Genomic DNA, 15,330 nt, shown 5'->3' with positions numbered 1-15,330 from the left:
CAGTACCCTCTTTTGAAAGGGACAGCTTGAGACCAGCTCTGGGTGATGCTACTTTCTGCCTTTTGCTCCCACATCTGCTGTTTTCTCTGGGGATCAGGATCTGTCTCACTTTCCTCCAGCCCTTTCATGGTGAAGTGGCTGCTATGAGCTCATCAAAAAGTTACCTCCAGGAGGTGGGTGCATCCATAGGGCAGAGCCTCCTGTCCCAGGAGATGCATCTGAAATGCAGGGGTATCTGAGATACAGGTACATGCCTCTCTCTCCTCACTCACCTAGGCGACCCACATTTTAGACACTCATACCTTCTATGTGCACAGATGCCCACATTTTAGACAGCTGAAGGAGGGAGGCAGATGAATAACATCCTGGCATTAATTCTTTGGCCCAGGCTGGGATTAACCATCCTGACTTTCTGTGATGTACCAGCACCACAGCACCCCTGCATTTATTTTTACCTTAGGGTTGAACACTTTTTGGATGCTCCTAGCAGACCACACCAGGCTGAAAGCAGATGCTCTCAAGGGGTCCAGGATCCTCCTCAATGTGCTAAAGCACAGCAGAGATTTTCCTTAACCTCCCTTTACCCATCTAGCAGCACCACTCATCATCCATCCTGAGGCACCCGAAGCAAAGGAGAGCAGCCAGATTTTATTAGCAAATACCTGCAAATACCTGTGTCTGCTGTTTGGCCATCAAATTGTCCATTACTTGTCAGGAGCAGCCACAGAAGCTGGTCTGAGATTTGTCCTTTCCTTAAAACCTGCAGCTGGCCTCAGTCCTGACCTGTTCATTTTAAGCTCCTCAGATGTCCTTGAGGGTACAGGGTGGTTTGATGACAGCAAGCTTATCTCAGGGCCATGGCATCTCCAAGGCTGCATTCTTTCTTTGTGGGACTTCAGGGCATCACCTGCCCTAAGAGCATGTGATGCAGCACCCTAAGACCTTTGGGTGTCCAAGCCTTTCCTGATATGGTCCTCTGTCTGCAAATGGTACTGCCCTGCCCATACAGACTGTCGTGATGATGACAGGAAAGCTTAGAGCGATGATCAGAAGTTAATGACTATGAATGGTCATTGAGAGGGTGACCGTATGGTTTGACTGGTGCTCACTGTGCTCTCCAGTTCTCCTCTCAGTCCCTTGTGTGATGTGTAGGACACATCCGGTTGTCCAAGCAGGAATTAAACAAATGGAGTGAGTAAAACATTCTCAGCAGTTCATAGGATCAGGTCCATGAGAGCCAACAGACTTACAGCCTTGAGTCCACCACGTGAAGGATTTGGGTGGATGCCTGACTTGGTTACCCCACACATCTTCAAAGTCCCCACTGTCTCATGGCCCATACAGGCCAAGACCATAGAATCATAGAATCATAGAATATGTTGTGTTGGAAGGGACCCGCAGAGATCATCTAGATCAACCCCAGTTAACCCAGTTAACCTAATTAACCCAGTTAACCCATTTAACTGGATCAAGTTGCTCAGAGACCCATCAAGCCTGACCTTGAGTATCTCCAGGGATGGGTCTTCCACCAACTCTCTGGGCAACCTTTGCCAGTGTTTCCCACTCTCTTAGCAAAGAAGTTCTCCCTATGTGCAATCAAACCATCGTGTCCCGTAACCTCCACAGCTGTTTGACCGGGAGCTGTGCGTCCGTCAGCTGAGGTACTCGGGTATGATGGAGACCATCCGGATCCGCCGAGCCGGCTACCCCATCCGCTACACCTTTGTGGAGTTCGTGGACCGGTACCGGGTGCTCATGCCTGGGGTGAAGCCAGCATACAAGCAGGTGAGCATTTCCTTCCATGGCTAACAGTTGCTCTCTGCTGGGCTCTCCAGAGATATTTATGGGGAGGGCATCCTCTCCGAAAGCAACTAAGCCACATCTGATGCCCAGATGTTACAGTGGTGCTCTGGGATCTTTAAGTGAAGGAAGAACAGTTATTGGACTGGCAGGGACGGGTAGTGTCCCTCTCACTCACCTGAAATGTGGTGACATTAAAGCCCTGGGAACCTCATTAGCAGAAAATTGCTGGAATTAGCAGAAAATTAGGTCCAGAAAAGGATCAATGGGTGAGACTGGTCCTGGTGAATCTCATGGCCTCTCCTCCCAGGGCGACCTGCGTGGGACGTGCCAGCGTATTGCCGAAGCGGTGCTCGGGAAGGATGACGACTGGCAGATTGGAAAGACGAAGATATTCCTGAAGGTAGGTGGTTCTCCACATCCCTCCTACCATCTGGGACCCTTGCTTGTGAAAGGATCTCCTACCATTCTCTTTTCATAACAAAATGAGATCTTTTCCCATGGCCTTTGGGCTGGCATGGCAGTGGGTAGAACCTTGGCCAATGAAAGATCACAGAATCACAATATTTGAAATATTTGGGATATTTGGGGCCAGTTTAGGAACAAGCAGACAGGAGGAAGTCCTAATGTTCTGCCAGCACTGATGCATGCACATACCCACAGGGAGGCAGACGTAGTCACGTACATCACATGGCCTTTTCCCTCCTGGGCTGAGCTGCTCAACCTCATCTCCTGCAACCTCAGCAGCAGCAGGAGGGATGTCCTGCAGAGAGAGATACCAAGAGCATGACAGGCTCGCTTTGTTTTCAGCACATCCTTGTGCCCCCCAAGACGTGCCTACAGCCTCCCTTTCTGAATCAGTCCAGCCTCCCTTTCTGAATCAGTCCAGCCTCCCTTTCTGCATCAGTCCAGCCGACACAGAGCAACTCAACATTGCAGGTCCCCCACAGCCCTATTTTCTCTCACCTCTCCTTACAAAATAATTCTTGCGTTGCTCTGAGCTGGCCAGGAACCAGGATGGAAGCAAAGGCTTCTGTCTGAGCAAAAATCTCAGCAGTAAACCCTGACCACTTATATATCTAAATTCACCCCCAGCCCCATTGCCGGCACGAACAACCCCATCTCTTCCCTAGGAGCTGTGCCCGCTAGTTGCTCTTTCGAGAGCCTGTTTATCAAGATCTCACAGCTGTCAGGGCAGGAAACAGAGAAATCGGGAGGCCCCGAGGGGCTGCAGGAGGTCGAGCAAAGCAGGAAGCATGTGGAGCTGCCTCTGCTGCACCCAGCGCGGTGTGGCGTGGCGTGCCACAACCGGGAGAGAAAGCCAAGTTGCAAGCAGCGTGGGAGGAATCCATAAAACGCTTGGACTGGTGCATCTGAGAGCCTCAGGGCGAGGAAATTCAGTATTTCGGGGAGCTGTTATGTCCTTAGGGCCTGCAGGTGGTGCAGCCTTGGCTAGAGGGAGCGATGGGACCCAGGCAACCTGCAGTTTGTTCCCAAACCTCTCCAGTGCTCCTGGGAACGGCTCCCATGGCTGACAGGGAGTTCTGCATGGAAGGGAAATGCAATTTGGTTGTTTTCAAGCTTTACTTTACTGAAAGGGTTGTCAGGCATTGGAACAGGCTGCCCAGGGAGGGGGTTGAGTCACCATCCCTGGAGATATTTAAGAGAAGGATGGATGTTGTGCTGAGGGACGTGGTTTAATGGTGTTGACAGGGCTGAGACAAAGGCTGGACAACCAAAACTGTTCTATGATTCTATGACTCAATGATTCTATGATTCCATGATTCTGTGATTCTATGATTCTATGATTCCATATGCAGCCTCTGGATGCTCTGGTCCATTTAGGAATGAAGGCAGTAGATCTCTAGGGTTTACATTAGTATTTCCCCAGTAAGTAGATGGGGTCATCCTTGGGGTGTAAAATGTCCCAAGAGTTCATTTTGGTCATCTCCTCTTGGGAAGGACTTCTTATTATGCCTCCTCCCACATGTCGGACGGGTGGCAAGCTTGAGACACGGGCACTGTGTCGCTTCCTCCCACAGGACCACCACGACATGCTGCTGGAGATTGAGAGGGATAAGGCCATCACGGACAAAGTCATCCTCATCCAGAAGGTGGTCCGTGGCTTTAAAGACAGGTAGGTGTGAGCCCCATGGCTAAATCGGAGGTGAGCTCTGTGGGATGCTTCACCTAGCAAGCAGCTCCTGAGGGATGTGTCATTTGGCACCCGTCTGCCCTGCCCTGCCTGCAGCCGGGGAGAGGGGAGCCCTGATGTGTTGCCATTCGGGTGCAGCAAGTATTGGAGGAAAACAGTAGAGGAAAAAAGAGGAAAACAGTGTTACCTGCCTCAAACGTGGACAGAACAGGTCCTTCTATCCCTGTTCAGTGGTGTCTTCAGGGGAGCTGAAGTTTGCCGTCACGTTTCAGCAGCGGGGCTCTGAGCCTGCCGAAGGGGAGACCTCATCGCTCTCTACAACTACCTGAAGGGAGGTTGTAGAGAGGGGGGGATTGGTCTATTCTCCCTGGTGGAGAGTCATAGGACAAGGGGAAATGGATTTAAATTGTGCCAGAGGAGGTTCAGGTTGGATATTAGGAAGAATTTCCATACTGAGAGGGCTGTCAGCCATTGGAACAGGCTGCCCCGGGAGGGGGTTGAGTCACCGTCTCTGGAGGGGTTTAAGAGACGGGTGGATGTTGCTTTGGGGGGAATTGTTTAGTAGGTTGATAGGGTTAGGACAAAGGCTGGACTCGATGATCTTCTAGGTCTCTTCCAGCTGATACAATTCTATGATTCTATGATTCTAAGGCAATGCTAAGCCTCCAGTTTATGGGGATCTCCACAAGACTGCACTGGGACCATTGGGTCATCCACCACAACTAACATTAAGCTTCCCAAAGCCCAAGGGATTCAGGACTCTTCCCTTTGCAACCCAGTTGTCGGCCTTAGGAGGAAGGCGGGTAGCCCATGGGGAGCTCATGGCACAGTTACATAAGAAGAACCACAGTGAAGGATCAGCTTCACCCACAGAGGAAGGACAGTTCTTTCTGCTCTTTGACTCCCCAAAACATGGCTGTGGCTCCAGTTGTGCCTTAAGCTTCACAGAAAGGGAATATTCAAAATAACTGAGCGATCTTACCCACAGTAATCCTGGTGAGACCTTTCCAACACAGTTGTCTCAGAGGTGTCTACAGGCAGAATCAGGCCAGGCTAAGGAGGGTGGGAGGAGCAGATGGGGGTAGCAGGTTGGTGTTGCTGAAGTTTGTCCTTGATCATCTGGGTGGGACTGAATCTGTTCTCAGGTGCTAGCATTGGAGTGACGAGAGCAGGTATGGAAGAGATTTCAGACATGAGAAGAGGATGCAGGATGGGATGGGGGGAAGGAAGGGACCATGCTCAGCATCTCCTGCTCTGCCCATTCACATAACCCAGCAGAATCTACCTGCAGAGACCTATCAGAGAGAGCCCCTACAGACCTTTTAATGAAAAATCGCTGGGGGAGGAGACTTTTTCAGGCCAAAAATGCAGTGTTTACTCCACTTGGCCGCTCAGTTTCAAATCTCCAAAGAATGAGGCCCAGGAGATGACGATAACTTGCAGCCAAACCGCAGAGGCGAGTGACTGAAATGCCTTTGCAGGTCCAATTTCCTGAAAGTGAGAAATTCAGCCCTGATGATTCAGAGGTACTGGCGTGGACATAACTGCAGGAAGAACTATGGTGCTGTGAGTATGGGGTTGCTTCCTCACACCTCTGCCTTTCTACCTCTTTCAGCTGGGACATACGTAAGAGTTTCCTGGCTCAAAATGCCCCATTGAGTGTAGGAGGGGTTGGGGTTGGCTTTTATCAGTTGGAGCTATGAATGGAGGCTTACTCTCGCTGCTTTGGCCTCTCATTGAGGAGAGCACTTCACCACTTTCTAGCTGTCCTTTTCCCTGTGAGTTACACATTCATTGCACAAACCGGTCACTTGGGCTTTTAAAAGTGTTTCCAGGTAACAGAAAACTCAAGAGCAGCTTCATCTAAAAAACAGACTCCATCTCCAGGTGGGATCAGGTCTGGTTTCTCCCCAACCCAGTCCACAGCCCTTTCTCTCTTCCTGTCCCAGCTGGCTCTGACCCAACAGCGGGTCATTTGGGAAGTGTGTTGGGGTTTAAAGTGTCTCAATATCACCCTGCAAGCCTGCAACTTAACAGGAATAGCTACTTCCAGGCTGGTCAGGATGTTGCCTCCTGCCTTGAAATAGCGCCTTGGCTGTCAGGCAGGAGGTCTGCAGGCACTGGACATCTATGTGAGCAGCCTTCATGGCTTGTGGCTACCTTGAGATGACCAACCAGACTTCTTGGGAAGTCTGCAGACCCTGAACATCCATGTGAGCAGCCTTCATGGCTTGTGGCTGCCTTGAGATGACCAACCAGACCTCTTGGGGTCTCTCAAGGGCTCTGTAGGACTCAGTAGGGAAGGAGTGTCCTTCTTAGGCTTTGAATCAGTGCAGCACCTGGTGGGCTTCATTTCTCCTTGGAGAACCTCCCTCCTTCAGGCTTTTGTTGGGTAGGGGCCAATTGCAGTGGCTCTTATTTACAGCCTCACAAGAAGGAGATTAGTGGCAGAAGATTAGCGATGGAAATCTGCTTACGGTGGGCGAGCCCCTGGGTCGGTGGGGTGGTTTCATCCTGCTCCTTCTTGGCAGATGCGGATCGGCTTCCTGCGACTCCAAGCCCTCTACCGATCCCGCAAGCTCCACAAGCAATACCACATGGCTCGCCGGCGGATCATTGAGTTTCAGGCACGATGCCGGGGCTACCTGGTCCGTCGGGCTTTTCGCCATCGCCTCTGGGCTGTCCTCACCGTCCAGGCGTACGCCCGGGGCATGATCGCCCGAAGGCTGTATAAACGCCTCCGTGGGGAAGTAAGTACCAAGGAGGAGAGTTTAGTTGTTGGAAATAGAGGTGGGGAGAGGGGAAACAAACGTGCTTGTGCATCACATGTTGATGGGATGGGTTTATAAAGAGAAAAAAAAAAAAGTCAAAAATTATGTCTACTCAGAAGGGCCCTTGTGTTTATCCCCCCAGTATCATCGACGCCTGGAAGCAGAGAAACTTCGACTGGCAGAAGAAGAACGGCTCCGAAAGGAGATGAGTGCCAAGAAAGCCAAAGAGGAAGCAGAAAAGAAGCACCAAGTACGTGGGGACTAGTTGCTTTCTGAGGCTCTGCCTCTATTCTCCAGGGACTAGGTTTGCTCCTTTGAGGGGGAATGCCAAAAAATATCTAAAGGATTTCTGCCCTGCTTGAGCAGTTTGTATTTATTTTACTAAAGTACGCTGTGCTCTAACTAGTTTGAAGCTGCTCCAGAATTTCTGATCTGCTGCACAGGAATGCTGGAGATTACAGTTATTATTCACTTGCTTTTTTGCAAGGCTAAAGGGGAACTGGGACGCACTGTGTGTGTGTGTGCGCGCGTACATGGTGGTTGTATAAAAGAAAAAAATAAGGTCAGTGAGATCTCTGTGCATGTACCAGACCCCCTAAACAGGCACTAAGAAGGAGAAAATGCTACTGCTTTGTCCTTCTGCAGTCAGGAAGCTGGGATGTGGACATCCCACTGATTTGCTCCAAGTCACTTTGCTGGGATAGTGCCCCAAGCTTTGGGCAGTTTGCCTTTCTAAAACCAAGCCCTGCAGAATTTAGGTCTTTGGAGGGAGCGATTCAGTCATTGGCTTTGTCACCTTGCAGGTACGCCTGGCCCAGCTGGCACGGGAAGACGCGGAGAGAGAAGTGAAGGAGAAGGAGGAAGCGCGTCGGAAGAAAGAGCTCTTAGAAAAAATGGAGAAAGCTCGCAACGAGCCAGTGAACGACTCGGAAATGGTGGACAAAATGTTTGGGTTCCTGGGGACAACATCCTCGCTGCCTGGCCAGGAAGGACAGGCACCCAATGGCTTCGAGGTACTGGGGACATACATGAACCTGGCAATCACATGAAAGGCTTTTAGCAACACATTAATGAATCAGTGGAGAGTATGACAACACAGAAGGGGGCCTCTGAACACTTCCTTCAAGACCAGCATCTTCTGCATGACCCCAGAGGGTTGATGTGCTGTGGCTGGGGACAGACAGACAGTTTGAGGCCACTGCATGGAGGGCAGCTGTGTCAGTGTAAGATCATTGAGGACTTGTGGCCTTTGAGATCTTTTCTTCTGAGCTTCATCATGACTCACAGTGCCTTTCTCTGCACTAGGAGAGGGGCCATGCTTGTTGCTTCTCCTCCTGCTCAGGGGACATTCGTGTGCACGGGCATGTCCTTCAGGACCTGGGCTTTACATAGGCTCCAGAACTATATTTTGTGGGTTTTGCTCCAGGTGACTTTTCACTTTGAGGTGGAAATCAGACAGAGAGAAAAGTCAGGCTCAAGGAGAAAGGGTGGTTCAGTATTCGAAGCCATGCTGAGCACCTGACTTGTCCTTCCCCACCAGGATCTTGAGCGAGCCCAGAAGGAGCTGGAGGAAGAAGACCTGGATGCAGCGTTGCCTCTCCCTGAGGAAGAGGAGGAAGATCTTTCAGAGTACAAGTTTGCCAAGTTTGCCGCCACATATTTCCAGGGCACGACGACACACACCTACGTCCGCCGGCCTCTCAAGCAGCCTCTTTTGTACCATGAAGATGAAGGAGACCAGTTGGTGAGGCAGGGGATGAAAAAACTCGAGAAGGTCAGGGTGGGTTGGAGCAAGCCTGGGGAGCTCTTTGCCCAAAAGGCACCAGCAGTTTCCCTTTGGAATACACTGGTGTGCTCGTGGTTTGGTGGAGAGCACAGTAGGCACCGTCCCACCAGCATGCTTTGAGCACTGGCAGGACAACAAGCATTAGAGGGATATAGTGGTGAGTTCCTTGATATTTATGTGAGGACAGTTAATGAAGTGCTCTGGACTCAGGGCATGGGAAATGCAAATTGTTGAGTGAACACTGCTTGCAAAGCTGCTATTCAGCAGGTGGAGAAGTTTCTTCTTACCTCACCAGAGCTAGCAGAGGAGAAACACTTGTCCTATAACCAGAGATACAAGAGCAGAATGATGTTAAACCTGCACGGCTCTAATGAACCTTACAGCAGCCATGAGCTCACCTTCACCGTGGTTCTCCTTCCCTTCTGCAGTGGGTTAGGAGCTGCCAGTCGCTGCCCCTCTGTAAAAGTGGCATCTCGCGGCCAAGAAGCTATCCCCTTGTAGGGTGCACAAACCCGCTCAGGATGGCATGAACAGAGAGCCTGAATTTGTGGTTTGCTCACACGGGATGTGCGCTGTGGGCCAAACTGTCCTGCAGATGTACAGGGAGACCGCAGCGGTGCTCCTGATGGATTCGGTATGGCTTAGCCACCCCCTCCAATGTCCTGCTGCGAGCTAATGGGTTAATCTTTCCTTTCAAATAGGCAGCCCTCGCTGTATGGATCACTATCCTCCGTTTCATGGGAGACCTCCCCGAGCCGAAATATCACACAGCCATGAGCGATGGTGGCGAGAAGATACCAGTGATGACAAAAATCTATGAAACTCTTGGGAAAAAGACCTATAAGAAAGAACTGCAGGCTCTGCAGGGAGAAGGAGAGGTAACTGCTGAGGCTGTGAAGGAGTCGCTGTTGTCGGGTGCTGGGTATTGAAATGTGTGGGAAAGCAACGAGTTGTGGGGTTTGCTGCAGGCGAGCAGTTTGTCGACTGCATTTGCAGTTACACTACAAAGGGACAATCACTCGTGTCTCAGTGGTTGATCCTGTCCCTTCTTCTTCACAGAGATATCTGAATGTCCCCCAGCAGTACAGTAAGGGATGCGCCCTGATATCTCTCATGGGGCTTTGATCTCTCTCTTCCTCCTTGTAGGGCACAAAATCACAGAGTTGCCCAGATTGGAAAAGACCTTAAAGATCATCAAGTCCAACCATTAACCCAACACTGACAAGTCCTCGACTAAACCACATCCCTGAGCACTGGGTCTGCCCGACTTCTAAATACCTCCAGGGATGGTGACTCCTCCCCTGTCCTGGGCAACCCATTCCAGTGCCTTGGAATCTTTTCAGTAAAGAAATGTCTCCTAATTTCCAACCTAAACCTCCCCTGGTGCAAATTGAGGCCATTTCCTCTTGTCCTATCAGAAGCACATGGGAGGAGAACAATGTCCTGTGTCATCAGTTTCCCCTTTGGGGATTTCTTTTTGATCTGCACTGAGTCAGAAGAGAATAAATTGAAAATGTGTCCTTAACTGAGAAGGAAGTAACGAGTTACCAGAGGATTATGCTGAGGAAATTAAAAAAAATATATATCTTTATTGCATCCTCAGTGCATTCTGGGATGTCACTGGGGGACTTTGTCTTAGGACCCCTCCCAGATAAGATATTGCTCTGGATAAATCATGGCCCACAGAGTAGCGATTTCTTTGGAAATTGCTTTCTTTGGCAGAACACGATATTACCTGGTGTTGGCATTTTCTAGGTGGCACTTTTTCGTTTTCACATTTTCTGTAGTCACATCTGGACAAGCCCTTGCACCATTTGCAGATGTAAATTAACAAATTTCCTAGAGAAGATGATATCATTCAACACTTCCGTGGAATTACCTGAGAAGGATAGTAGCCTCATCTGGATTGTAATTCTGTAAGAATATACACTGAGAATAACCTGCCATTCTTTCTACCCGTCATTTCATGCTTCATTATTCCAAAAAGGCATGTTCTGTCCAATTGAGACATCAGGTAGCACAGAAGAGAAGGAAAACTGAAGCTGTCGTTTTTGTGTGTGGTTCAATCTGCTCTGCAGAGTGCCCAACAGTGCAGAGGGATGTCTGATCTGACCTTGAGCTTGACGATACCCAAATCCAGGTGTAGAGAACAAGCTTGGCTTTATGGTGGATATAAACCATCTCACCTGCAGGACTTAAAGTGCTGATCTGGTGTAAAAACAAGGTGTTTTCATAACTGTTTACATGAGGAGAGGCTAAGTAGCTCAAAAAGTGATTATCCATGTCATTTTAACCCCACTGCTGACATAAAGTTTGTGTAGAAGTAGAAAGCCAGCAGTAACTTGAGGATATGTAGTCAATGCCTGGGTCTGTCCCACACCAAACTTACTCTTCTGGGAAATTTGATGGAGCACAGAACTGGTTAACGGTGATAAAACCACTATGGATAACTAGCTGTCCATGAACCCCTGGTAAGAAGAATTCCAGCTCACAAACTTGCTGTGCAAATGGCTTATCTCAGAGAGTCCTTTCACTCTTCTCATTAGCAATGTGGGAACAAGCCTGAATGGTATATAGCAGAACTGAGTGGACCTAGGCCAACTAGGAGTCATAAAATCATAGACTCATAGAATGGTTTGGGTTGCAAGGGACCTTAAAGACCATCTCTGCCAGTCCGGCCATGGGCAGGGACCCCTCCCACGAGAGCAGGTTGCTCCAAGCCCCGTCCAACCTGGCCTTGGACACTGCCAGGGATGAGGCATCCAGAAGTTCTCTGGGCAACCTGGGCCAGGGTCTCACCACTTTCATAGTGAAGAATTTCCTTGCAATATTTGATCTAAGTTTACCCTCTTCCAGTTTACAACCACTACCCCTTGTCCTATCACTACACTTACTGATGAAGAGTCCCTCCCCAGCTTTCCTATAGCCTCCTTTAAGTACTGGAAGGGGCTACAAGGTCTCCCCTTTAGGAGCCTTCTCTTCTCCAGACTGAACAACCCCAAGTCTCTCAGCCTGTCCTCATAGGAGATGTTCTCCAGCCCCCTGATCACCACCTCTGGACCCAGTCAAGCAGGTCCTTTTCTTTCTTATGTTGGAAGCCCCAGAGCTGGACACAGAACTGCAGGTGGGGTCCCACCAGAGCAAAGTAGAGGAGAGAATCACCTCCCTCAATTCAGCCATGTATTCAGCATAACTTTTTCAGACATCTCCAACATGCAGTTTTGATCTGAGGGACGCTCTGTCTACAAAATTCAGAGTCAGGTATGGGTTACTGGTGGGCACAAGAATATGGGTCCATACTTCTTGTTCCCACCAGCCTCTGACATATCTCGTTCTCTGCCCAGGATTAAGGGTGTTTTGTGGGAGCTCGGGGGAGGCAAGAAGAGCACGTACTCGACAGGTCTCTGTGTCTCACCTCATCGCGTCCACGCCTTTTGCTTTGCAGAGTACTCACATTGATGGGCACAAGAAGAACAGTGTGCGGCACAAACTGGTCTCCTTAACACTCAAGAAGAAATCCAAACTGACTGAGGAGGTGAGGGGAGACGTTTGGCCGCCTGGCAGCACAAGTGCCGTTGGATTGTCCGCAGCCCTCTCTGACTCTCTTCTGCTTTTCCCTAGACAACATAGAACCAGCCCTGCTCTGGGTTTGGCGCTACCTGTCTCTCTGCCTGAAAGATTTAAGGAGTGTTTAAGGGGAAAGGTTGGCTTCCCGTGTCTCCTTGAGTCATTCTGCACCTCGTGCCGGCCTCCCTTCGGCTCCCGTTCTCCATCCATCCAGCACCTTCCCTCCCCTCTTTCACAGCCCTCCATCCAGCTGCTGATACCTCTCACCACCCTGTGATGGTCTGAATGTTACCCCTGCTTTTAGCTCCCTGCCCTCCAACGTGACGTAGGTAGTGGAGGTGGGGTCTCCCACCACCTTCTGCTCCCCCCCAGTGCCAGGCTCAGAGCCTCCCAGGGGAAGTCCAAGTTGAGAGCTGTTGAAAATCCCATCTCAAAAAGAATGAGGAGCAATAAATCTGTTGGGTCAGGGGGGGATGAAAGCAACGCAAGGGCATGATTTCAGACTTTTTTCACATGCTGCCATGTCCACTTCCACGGCAGGCACCGTCTCACCTGGCTATAGCTGCCTTGAGAGCAGAAAATTTGCTCTCTGAGAGAATCAACCCCTTCCCTCTAGGGTCAATGGGGAGAAATAGGACCCAACCCAGCTTATTCTAATGTGGCTCTGAACACGCTCTAGAAATTTCTGTCTTTCTCCAGTGGCTCTAAATGGAGACTGGGTTGACTAGCTGAGGCAGAGCTGGTAGATGGACAGATGCCATCTCCTCTCACACAAACAGAACCATGCCTACATGCTTTTGGCTGCATCACTAACATAGAGAGATGATCCATTTTGTCAGTGTTTCAATGATTTTTATTTATATGGCTGAGTTAAAGGGACAAGGTCCTCCTTAGCAATAAGTTGAGATTATTTCAAAGACTCTTGGTGGCCCTCTCCCAGCTGCAGGACCAGCTCAGAGCTGGGATGAGAGGGTGCTATTGCAGAAACCCTGGGCCAAGACCAAGCAGGCAGGAGTGTGACTAGACAAGACCTTTTTCAGCCTCACCCATACGTGATTAAAGCCAACAAAGTCCCACCCTCCCATCGCTGATAAAGGGCTAGACCGAAGAACTTTTGAGACCCCTCCTGGGTGTTGGAGGAGTCCTCCTGGGATGGGGGTGGGGGGCACATGGTAACTGGCTGTACTGAAAGAGGGCAATGTGTCTGGTTGGCAGGTGACGAAGAGACTTCACGACGGTGAGTCCACGTTGCAGGGTAACAGCATGCTCGAAGACCGACCCACCTCCAACTTGGAGAAACTCCATTTCATTATTGGCAACGGCATCCTCAGGCCAGCCTTAAGGTTAGAAATCCAGACGAAGGCATAACCATGCCATTCTTTTCATTCCTTCTTCCTCGAGCTATTCTTGTCCAAACAATTTTGCTATCGTATGCAGCTTTACAAAGCTCTCCTATCATTTTTCTGCTTGTGTTATATAATATGAGCTGGATCATGTCCACACCAGGTCTGGCTGAAAGACCGTGCAAAGGGTCTCAAACACCACCGAAAGTGCCAATGGCTACTGGATTGGGGTTTTTTATGGTCAGTCTTGTTCACTGTCCTTATTTTTCTATTTGACCATTTGGATCTCCTTTGTTTGTGTGACTATTTTTAACAGCAGCTAATGAAAAACTCAGATGTGTTTTGATTGCTAAATTAAGCATTCAAAAATTAAGAAGTGCGAAATTAAGGCCAACTGCATGTCTTTGGTTTGGCCTATTTACGTGTGCTATAATACACTCCTTGTTTATGTAGTCTCATGTTCTTTTTGCTCACCCCTCTCTGCTCACTCCAGAAATGGGGTGGACAGCCTCACCTGATGACCAGTTTCTCTAATTTTCATTTTTTCTTCCCAGTTCACCATGAAACCCTTAACCTTACTTTTCTTCACGCAATCTGCTCTGAAGACAGACCTGGTGGTGTCCCATGGGTGTTCCCACAGGGTTTTTCGGTGTCAAGGGTTGGCTAACGTTTTTGTTGCCTGCCATGTAGATGAGGAAGTACTGTTATCCCTCATTTTGCGTGGAAAGAACTAAGGTTGAAGTCAAAAGCAGACAGTAAATCCCAGATTGAGATACTTGTCAATGTACTTGCTGTGCTTGGTTGGACATAAGAGCTGGGCAAACCTTGCCCTCCACTGGAATTGACAGTTCCTAACATTTCCACAAAACAAATTCAAGCGTCTCAAGAGGAACAGCCAGTGGGTGAAGCATCCCAGATGATGGCCCTCCACGACCGTTAGATCAGGAGGTTTTTTTGGTATTACTGGGAAATCTTTGTAAGAAGCCAGAACAGGTCCCATCACCCAGGGGTGACATTGAATCTTGAGATTCCCTTTCATTTCACTCTCAGCAGGTGTCAGCCACCTGTGGGAAATCTCAGCTGAAGCACAGAGAAGACTCAGCAGATGTTTTGGGGGTGGTGACAGATGACATTTCAGAGACAGTGCCATGATCTGGGTGACCGTCATTAGGTCATGCTAAAATGTTTTTTTATCAGTCATATGCAGATGGGGTCTCTCTCTCTGTTTGTGTTGAAACTCTCCCACCTCATTAATTCTAATGCTTTTCTTTGTTCCTATTGCAGGGATGAAATTTATTGTCAAATCTGCAAGCAGCTGACCCAGAACCCATCCAAAAGCAGCCACGCCAGGGGCTGGATCCTGATGTCCCTCTGCGTGGGATGTTTTGCTCCTTCTGAGAAGTTTGTGAAGGTAAGTCATAGATGATGTTTGTCTCATCAATTATCTGCCATTACATTTTCTTTCTGACTATTGGACCAGATTTTCTCCCGGGTTTCACATGAAAACAACATAAAATTTCTTTGAAAAGTGGATGTGGTCAATGTCTGTGGTCAAGGTTCAATGTCTGAAGTGCTTGACATGAGTCACACTTGTCACTCTCTCTTTGCTGTCACTCTAAAGGGAGTATAGATAATCAGTTCAGATGGTGCCTCCGGCACTGTAGGTGTATGAAGGTGTGATTGAATGACTTTTGGAAGGAAAATTCACTGGGGAAGGCTGCAAATGGAGTTTGCACACCCAGAGCAGCCCATGTTTCTCCCCTGTTTCTTGCATGTGAAGGTCCATGCATTCATCCAAGCATCTACTGGCTTTGACAGCATGACCTCAGGCATGTGCGCGACCAAAAAAATAATATTAAAAAAAAATTTACCTATAAAAAGGGATGGGTTTAATTTAACTGGAAGAGC

General features: G+C 49.2%; 1 protein-coding gene across 1 annotated transcript in view; it reads left to right on the top strand.

Annotated features, from left to right (window-relative positions):
• Positions 1-1,626: 1,626 nt before the first annotated feature.
• The window catches only part of MYO7A (myosin VIIA), a gene marked incomplete at both ends in the record, with an annotated part of 28,074 nt that continues 14,370 nt past the window's right edge, over positions 1,627-15,330 (top strand). The window contains 12 exons of the mRNA XM_009867419.1: positions 1,627-1,785; positions 2,111-2,203; positions 3,843-3,937; positions 5,437-5,521; positions 6,487-6,705; positions 6,869-6,976; positions 7,530-7,739; positions 8,267-8,470; positions 9,214-9,390; positions 11,958-12,047; positions 13,295-13,422; positions 14,707-14,833. Of these exons, the coding sequence (XP_009865721.1) occupies positions 1,627-1,785; positions 2,111-2,203; positions 3,843-3,937; positions 5,437-5,521; positions 6,487-6,705; positions 6,869-6,976; positions 7,530-7,739; positions 8,267-8,470; positions 9,214-9,390; positions 11,958-12,047; positions 13,295-13,422; positions 14,707-14,833 (1,695 nt within the window). The remainder of the gene's footprint in view (positions 1,786-2,110; positions 2,204-3,842; positions 3,938-5,436; positions 5,522-6,486; positions 6,706-6,868; positions 6,977-7,529; positions 7,740-8,266; positions 8,471-9,213; positions 9,391-11,957; positions 12,048-13,294; positions 13,423-14,706; positions 14,834-15,330) is intronic.

The sequence above is a fragment of the Apaloderma vittatum genome, unplaced genomic scaffold, assembly GCF_000703405.1.
Source record: "Apaloderma vittatum isolate BGI_N311 unplaced genomic scaffold, ASM70340v1 scaffold7454, whole genome shotgun sequence".
NCBI classification, from domain to species: domain Eukaryota; kingdom Metazoa; phylum Chordata; class Aves; order Trogoniformes; family Trogonidae; genus Apaloderma; species Apaloderma vittatum.
This window is presented reverse-complemented; position numbering and strand designations above follow the sequence as displayed.